At 50.6% G+C, this 8,927-nt stretch overlaps 1 protein-coding gene across 1 annotated transcript in view; it reads left to right on the top strand.

The window, feature by feature from the left end:
- The window catches only part of DCPS (decapping enzyme, scavenger), a 15,946-nt gene extending 11,458 nt beyond the window's left edge, over positions 1-4,488 (top strand). The window contains exons 5-6 of the mRNA XM_010008101.1: positions 3,163-3,273; positions 4,222-4,488. Coding sequence (XP_010006403.1) covers positions 3,163-3,273; positions 4,222-4,488 — 378 coding nt within the window. The remainder of the gene's footprint in view (positions 1-3,162; positions 3,274-4,221) is intronic.
- Positions 4,489-8,927: the final 4,439 nt, after the last annotated feature.

Raw genomic sequence — 8,927 nt, 5'->3', positions numbered from 1 at the left:
TTGGGCTTTTTTTCCCCCCACTTCAGGCACAAACTGTTGCTGTGCTTTGGTTGCTGCCATTAACTCTCCTTCACACACTGATAAATATTAAACAGATGGTGGTTTGCTTTGGTGCAGCTGCTTAACCCCTTGTGGGAGTGGCCAGTTGGTGAAATGCAGAGGTTTTGAAGCTCAGGCTGTAATCCTAAATACAGTCATGATTTCCTTGAGCTCTGGATTTCTGGGGAGGTACCTGGGGAAGTGAAGCTCCAAATATGCACCCCATGGAGTAAAAAAAAAAAGTCCCCTTTGAGTTTCTGATCCTCAAAATGTGGGTGCAGTTCTGGGCCCTTCACTGCAAGAAGGATCTTGAGGTGCTGGAGCAGGTCCAGAGGAGACAACAAGGCTGGTGAAAGGACTAGAGAGAAAATCTTAAAGGGAGAGGTTGAGGGAGCTGGGGGTGTTTAGCCTGGAGGAGACTCAGGGGGGACCTTCTCACTCTCTACAACCACCTGAAGGGAGGTTGTGCTCAGGTGGGATCAGGCTTTTCTCTCAGGCAGCCAGTGACAGGACAGGAGGGCCTGGCCTGAAGCTGCTCCAGGGGAGGTTTAGGATGGATATCAGGAAGCACTTCCTCATGGACAGCGTGATGAGACATTGGAATGGACTGCCTAGGGAAGTGGTGGAGGCACCATCCCTGGTGCTGTTGGTCATAGGCTGGACTTGATAATCTTAAAGGTCTTTTCCAGCCTTGGTGATTCTGTGATTCCAGCCCCGTGCCCTCTTCTTTACTTTCTTTTTACTTGTCCTTTACTTTCACAGGGACAACATTCAGCTTAGCACCTTGCCTGCAGTTGCAATTGCTGCCAGTTTACCTGGAATTATAGCAGGACGATTCAGGAATTGTATTGGGAACGTAATTTGCATCATCAGGTCAGCACGCTGGCTGCCAGCCTTGACCTTCTCAGCGCTGCATCAGCTCCTGCTGCCCAAACCTTGAGTTGGTTTCTTCAATGTTTGGTGGTTTGTTTTTTTTGTTGTTGTAGCTTTTTGTGATTTTTTTTTTTTGGTGTGGTTTCTTTTTTCCTCACCTCTTTTGAGTTGGTTTCTAACCTGAGGCATTGCCTGAAACAATCCCGACGTGACATCATTCGGGGCCTTTTTAGCAACGGGCTTATTTGTTTCAAAAAGCAACATGCAGATGTTTTTCTAAGGAGAAGAGATGTTTGCTTTTCCTCCTACCAGCCAGCCCTGATCCAAAGAGGACAAGCTGATACACCAGCTTTTTCTGGAGCTGTGCACAGGTTGCTTTGGGAATCAACCCAAGTTGGATCAACTCAAGAAGTAACACCTTTGTGTTCTAAGAGCTCCAAGTCAGGGTCCTTGAGATTATCTTTTGGCACAAGTGCGTTTCCCAATAGCCAGATGGGTTTCTCACAGCTCTGAAAATCATAGAATCACAGATCACAGAATCATAGGTGTTGGAAGTGAAGATAACCTCTGAAGAGTTATCCAGTCCAACCCCCCTGCTGCAGCGGGAACATCCAGGGCAGGTCACTCAGGAAGGCATCCGGACGAGTCTTGAAGTCTCCAGAGAAGGAGACTCCACCACCTCTCTGGGCAGCCTGTCCCAGGGCTCCATCACCCTCACAGGAAAGAAGTTTCTCCTCATGTTGAGGTGGAACTTCCTGTGTTCTAACTTGGTGCCATTTCCCCTTATTGTATCACAGGCACCACTGAAAAGAGATGGGTCCATTCTTGACATCCACCCTTCAGGTATTTGTAGACATGAATAAGGACCCTTTTCAGTTTTCTCCAGACTAAACAGCCCTAGGTCTTTCAGCCTTTCCTCATATGACAGATGTTCCAGTCCCTTCACCATCCCTGTAGCCTCTGTTGGACTCTTTCCAGCATATCCCAGTCCTTCTTGAACTGGGGAGCCCAGAACTGGACACAACACTCCAGATGTGGTCTTGGGAGGGCAAAGTAGAGAGGGAGGAGAACCTCCCTTGACCTGCTGACCACACTATTCTTAATGCATCCTGAGATACTATTGGATCTGCTGGGTCTCAAATATCTAAACCCTGTGCTTTGCAGTGTTTACTTTAAAAAGCCTCTGACTGAGCTCAAAGAGACGGAGATTTTTATTTAATTGGATTTTTTTTAAGGTGTAATTATCCACAGCCCCATGTCTCGTTAACCATTGAGCTCAGGAAGTGCTTTGGGTGGGGTGGTCCCAAGGCTCTGGCTGGACCGTATTTTTGGGGTTGCCTGGTGACTGATTAGGACTTGAAAATAGTTATTTGTAGAAGCGTGGGCCTGGGAAGTGCCCGGCTGTCCGCACAGTGGAAACAGAGGAATCTTTTCAGTCAGGAAAAATCTCCAGTTGCAGTTTTGGCTGCTGGGATTCACTGCAAATCCTTCTCTAAATGTGGAGATGAACCATTTGCTTGCTCTGCAGAAATGTGTGTGTCTGTGCCTGGGGGGTGCTGGCAGACCCCACAGCAGCCTGGACATGGGCTGGTGGGTGCCTCAGTTTCCCCCACATAGCAGGGGGGTGACAGCACCTTTTCTGCCAACCTCAGCCACCTTTCTGAGATGTTCAGGGAGATGTTGTGAACGTGCAAAGGAGAAAAGAGTTGATTGATCCGTCTGTGTTTAAAGCTGAGAAGGGATTAGTGATCCCACTGTAAGGATGTGCTCTTATGCTTATTCCTGGACAAAAACCAGTTTGTTAAAAAATGATGGTTTGAGGTGTGGCAGTTTTGTGGGTGAGGGCATGAAGTGATAGGAGAAGGGGGAATGGCTTTCAAGTGGAAGAAGGGTGATATAGATTAGATATTAGGAAGAAATTGCTCACTATGAGGGTGGTGAGACACTGGCACAGGTTGCCCAGAGCAACTGTGGCTGCCCCATCCCTGGAAGTGTTCAGGGACAAGTTGGATTGGTCTAGTGGGAGGTGTCCCTGCCCATGCAGGGGGTTGGGATCTTTAAGATCCCTTCGAACCCAAACCAGTCTGGGATTCTATGATCTCATACTGGGAGATTCCTCCCAGATTCAGCCCAGATTTGTTGAACAGCAGGTAGCCTGGAAAACTGTGGTTGGTGTGGCAGGTCCAAAACATCCCAATCCTTCTGCTCATTACGTTCTCACCTTTGTCACCATCCTCCATCTCCCTGCAGCTGGATGACCTCTACCTGATCGCGCTCATTCACCGCCGAGATGTCCTGTCCCTTCGGGACCTCACGGCCGAGCACCTCCCGCTGCTGAGGAACATCTTGCAAGAGGGCAAGGTGGGTGCAAGGCCTGGCCAAGGAAGGCTCCATGGTGCCACTTTCAAGGCATTTCAGGGCTGCTCAGCATTTCTCCCACCAGCTACCAGAGCCCAGCCCCATCCTCCCCATATTGATAATTCTCCTTCCCAACCCTTTGGCCATTTTCACAGAATCACCAAGGCTGGAAAAGACCTTTAAGATCACCAAGTCCATCCTATGACCTGACACCACCACATCCCCAGACCATGGCACTAAGTGCCACATCCAGCCTTTCCTTCAACACCTCCAGGGATGGCGCCTCCACCACTTCCCTGGATGGTCCATTCTAATGTCTTTATCACCCTCTCCATGAGGAAGTGCTTCCTGATACCCAACCTAAACCTCCCCTGGAGCAGCTTCAGGTCAGGCCCTCTTGTCCTGTCACTAGTTGTCTGGAAAAAGAGCCCGACCCCACCTGACTACAACCTCCCTTCAGGTAGTCGTAGAGAGTGACAAGGTCCCCCCTGAAATTTTCCAGCCCTGTTACAGGGTGTCCTTGGTCGATGGGTGTGTGACAAGTGTCTCCTCCCTTCACTGCATTGGAAATTTGGAAAGTAATTGCACTGGGGAAAGTGGAGATTAATGAAGAGATTAGTCAGGGGGTTGCAGGAACCGAGCTCCAGTGCCAGAGTTTGCTGGTGCTGGTTGTGGCTTTAATTACACCAGCTGGGAACAGGACCCGCCGCGTGAGCCGAGGCGATAAGGGATGGAAGGGAAAATGATCTGAGCACGTCCTGTCAGCGGGGGGGAAACTGGGGCAGCTGAAGGCATGGCTGCCATGGAAGGGAGCAGGGGGAGAGCTCTGACCTTCCCTCTCCTCGCTCTGGGGCTGGGGGAAGCAGAGATCCCTTGTGCCTTCCTCCCTGCCTTCCGTGCCATCCAGGGATGCTCCTTTCAAGTCCTGACTGGGGTTTTTTCCACCCCCAGGAGGCTGTAATGAAGCGTTTTGGGGTTCCCAGCTCCCAGCTGCGGATCTACCTGCATTACCAACCCTCCTACTATCACCTGCACGTCCATTTTACTGCCCTGGGCTATGACGCCCCGGGCACCTCCGTGGAGAGGGCCCATCTCCTGGCAGATGTGATTGACAACCTGGCCACTGACTCCATGTTCTACCAGAAACGGGCTTTGACCTTCGCCCTTCGGGCTGACGAGCTTCTCTTTAAGAAATTCCAGGAGGCTGGAAGAGTGTGAGCTGCCCAAGGCTCTTTTGTATCTTTTTATTTTTAATAAATGCCCATTTTCAGGGTTGTTTTTTTTTTTAAGGTTTTGGTGCTTTTAATTTTTTTTAACTCTTGATTTTGTACAAATTGGGCCTGTTGCTGTGGAAACCACATCTTCTGCTCAAGTCAATTAAAACATTGAGTAACAACCCCTCTTAGTCTGCTGGTTTTTAGCAGGGTCGTAGCACCAGAGTGGGCACCTCTGTCTTCTCCACCTAAAAGCCAACCCCTGCCACCAAACATCAGCCCAAAACATCAGCCCATCCATCAGGAGCCAGAGGGCTCCAAGAAAACCCAACATCCTTGGAGAGTTTCACTTCTTTCCCATGGATTGACCCCTGGGAGCAGGACTGCAGCTTCCCTAGGGCAGGGAGAGGTTTCTGACACCAAATAAATTACTTTAACCTGAGTCCTTGTCCCTCCCAGCTGTGGGCTTCTGAAGAAAACACCAGGATCCCCAGCTGGAGCCATCACCTTTACCCCGCTAATTAGTCACACATCCGGCTTAGACAGCTGGCTTAAAAGGGCAACCCCTCCCTGCCCCGGGCTTCTCATGGTTTTACAAGGTTTCCTCAGTGCACTAATTAAAAAAAAAAACCCACACCATCAAATACATAATGCTCTTGCTTCTGCCAAGGTGGTGGCTGGGGTGGGCACTAAATGCCTCCCTGCAGCAAGAGGGTCGTGGCGGAGGAGCCTCCCCAGCCCCTGGGTGACTTTGCTGTCATTCTCCAGCTCCAATGAGGTTTTTCTTCCTCTTCCAGTGAGATCCCAGCTTCTTCCTCGCTGCTTGGCTCTTCAAACATTCCTCACACTGTGACTTGCCTCTTGTGGTGGGTAAAACCCAATTTTATGTACAGAAAGAGGTTTAGTCCATCGACCCAGCCATCTCCTCCCTGGTGTCTTCTCTGGACACCAGCCTCTGAAAACTTCATGAGTTCTTACTGCCAGAAAGGGCTCTGGTTTCTGGTCAGCTGGTAACCAAGGACATAATTGCAGGAATCATCTTGCCAGCTACCCCAGTTATCGACTTCTTTCAACACGCTTAGCTCTGAGGGTTTTTTTTTTTGCTGATGGGGGTGAAAAAAAAAGAAGTGATTTATTTTCACTATGCTGCCCTGTGGTGGAGAGCTCTGTGATGGGGCTGGGCTGCAAGTGTCATCATCAGGGCTGCCTGGAGCTTTGTTTGGCTCATCCGATTAATAAATATTCAGGTCAGGCAGTTCCCTGGTACCTTTTAGCAGCAGGGGAGAGGCCAAGCAGCTGGATGCAGCTGCTTTTCCTTCTTTCACAGCAGAAATGCCACCTGTGGAAGCTGGGATCACCTGTGGAAGCTGGAGTCACCTATGAAAGTTGGGGTCTCCTGTGAGGGGGGGAGTCCTGCCCTCTTGTTTCAGATCTGCCATCTGAGGAGAGCACATCTGGGGCCAGAATGGATTTGGGAGCTGATTTGGGAGTGGACCTGGAGATGATCAGTGTGGTTGGCTGACTCCTGGGTCTCATCAGGGAGAGTCCAACAGAGGCTACGAGGATGATGAAGGGACTGGAACACCTGTCTTCTTAGGAAAGACAGAGACCTGGGGTTTTTCAGTCTGGAGAGAAGACTGAGAGGGATCTAATTAATGTCTATAAATACATGAGGGCATCAAGAAGGCAGGGACAAGCTCTTGTCACCTGTGCCCTGTGATAAGATGAGGGGCAATGGATTCAAACTCAAGCACAGGAAGTTCCACCTCAACATGAGGAAGAACTTCTTTGCTGTGAGGGTGACAGAGCCCTGGGACAGGCTCCCCAGAGGGGCTGTGGAGTCTCCTCTGGAGACTTTCCAGACCTGTCTGGGTGCCTTCCTGAGTGATCTGACCCAGGTTTAGGTCCTGCTGTGGCAGGAGGGGTTTGGAGGTCCCTTCCAACCCCTGACATTCTGTGAGTCTGTGATTCTGGGATCATCTCTGGGTTTTAAGTTCCTATGGGAAAGGGATGAATTTTTTTCCATACCAGAGCATTTTCTGTACCCAGACAGAAGATGATCTCCCTGGGTGAGGGAATATCATGGTTTTGTATCTCCAGCCCAGGAATGGAGATGGTGAAATGACAGATGAGACCATCCTGTCACCCAGAGAGCTTCTGAGGTATTAAAAAAAAACCCAAAACTGTCTTGAAAATAGACTTTTTAGGGCTGTGCCAGACGACTGAGCAGCTCATCTTCCACAGACCATCTGTCTGCTCTCACTGGAGGAATCGTTTCTCCTGGGAGACTAGGAACGGTACCTGATGCATGGAGCCTGGGATGGGGCTGAGAGATGTCTTTTGGTGGATCTGTCACTGGAGCTGTGGCCTTGGAAGAATTTATTGAGGTCCTGGGGCTGGGTTTACAGAGCCAGGCAGCATTTCTGGGGTCTGGGTGGAGGCAGAGTGAGCCTGAGGTGGTCAGCAGGACAAAGCTGATTTGTGCTGGCCATGAATCGCCCCATTCTTGTCCCTCTGGAGCAGATGCCATGAGCCTTGCCCGGGGCCCCTCCAATGATCTTCCAAACCATTTTCTTGAAGTGAATAGCTTTGGAGCAGATGGTGGCAGAGCTTCTTACAAATCTACTTCTCAAACAGGATTCCCCACCCCTCCCCCACTCTTCTCTGAGTTCCTTGGTGCTCCTCATGTTGAATTAATCCAACTGGCAATTTATCTTTTGTAAATTAAATATTAGGGCTGGGTGTAGTCGTTAGCGATGAGTACCTACCCGGCCAGTGCTCCTGGCCTCCTGCTCAGGCAGCAAATACATTCCTCAAGTTTTTTGGTGGGTCTGCAAAGTGTGTTGTCTGCCTGAGCTGCAGCAGCCACTGAGAGCTCTTTGCTGAGCTTTGCATCCAGCCAAGGGGGCCCTTGGGAGATGGGTTCCCCAAGGAGGCGTCGCCCCATCGCTGCCCCATGGGTGCACAACTGTGTTCTGGATGTCCCGAGGCTCCTACAGGGTGGACACACCCAGTGCTCACTGCTCAGCACAGGATCACTGTGTTTCCTCAGAGCTCAGTGAGGCTGGAGCCACAGCACTGAGGTGTCTCAGCGCGGACATCTGGGACATTCCACACAGTGTGGGAGATGTGGAGCTGGAGCAGCTCCCCTGTGCTGGTTTGCATCTCTGCTTTTCTTCTGCTTGAGGTCCTGTGAGGGGAGTACTCTGGGATAGAGCCCATCACCTCCAAACAAGCCTGTCCCACCAGCAGGAGGGAGCTGGGGACCAAGAAGATCCTGGGAAGTGAATCTTTGCAGCCTCTCTTAATAGTCTGTCTTAGGGGGATGGTAAAAACAGACATTTGGGAGGCATTATTACTGCTGGAGTTTCATTGAGCGGCGTTTAATGGTTTCAGGTGCAATAAACCTTGCAGGGAACCCAAGAGACCGGAGGACCTGAAGATCCTTCAAGCAAATCCCAGCTCCCCCCAGCCCCGCTGAACTGCTGCCCAAGGAAGCACCCTGGGATTGTCTATGAGCTGGTGGCAATTAAAGCCTAATTACAGTGGGCTTGCCTGTCACCACGGGTAAAACCCCATCGTAGGTTGAGCGACAAAGTGAGGATGCTCCTAAATTATTGATCTGGTTGCTTAGTTAGCCTTGACAGTAGCAGAGCCAGCAGCTCAGCAGCTATTTCATCAATTAATATTGTCATTTTCTCAATATTGTTTTATCAGTTAATATTATTTTATGAATGAATGGTGTTGGACACCTGTCTTCAAATGGGGCCAGTGACCTCTGGGTTCTTCCTTTCTAGCCCAACAAAGAGGAATCCACTTGGCTGCCTGCTACTGGAGCTGGGATTTCCCATGATTTCCCACATGAAGATCCATGTTAATCTCACTAATTATCTCTGGGGTTGGTAAAAACCCACCCTGGAGCAAGGGGGATAGATTTTGGACCCTAAATAAAAGCCTTGAGGAAGTTTGTGATGATGGGGTGGGACTGGAATCTCATGGGGGAGCGGGGCAGCCGGGCACGGGGTGTTCTGGTGCTGGGGATTAAATTCTTTAATTAATTCATTCTGAAATTAAAAAAACCAACAATCCAAAATGGATGATTTTAAGGAAGACCAGCCCCATCCCTGGAGCCTCCAGGCATCATCTCAGTGGAGGACAGATGCAAACCCCTCAACCCTTGCTTGGGAACGCAAATCTTCTAGGGAACGGCTCTTATTTTGAGGGGATTTTGGGGAGATCTGTGCAAAACGAGGGGAGTGGGGTGGGGGGGTGGGACCCCACATCCTTCTTCCTGCCCTGGCTCTGATTTTGGGGCTCCCCTGGGCACGGGGCGGGGAGAAAAGCGCCCCCCCGACCCCAGCAGCGAGGAGGGACCTACTCGCTCCCGCTCCCGGGATGCTCTTCCCTCCCTCCCTGCCTCCCGGCGCTGCGCACGCGCGCCCG

This window comes from Chaetura pelagica, unplaced genomic scaffold (genome assembly GCF_000747805.2).
Source record: "Chaetura pelagica isolate M959 unplaced genomic scaffold, ChaPel_1.0 scaffold32, whole genome shotgun sequence".
NCBI lineage: Eukaryota > Metazoa > Chordata > Aves > Apodiformes > Apodidae > Chaetura > Chaetura pelagica.
This window is presented reverse-complemented; position numbering and strand designations above follow the sequence as displayed.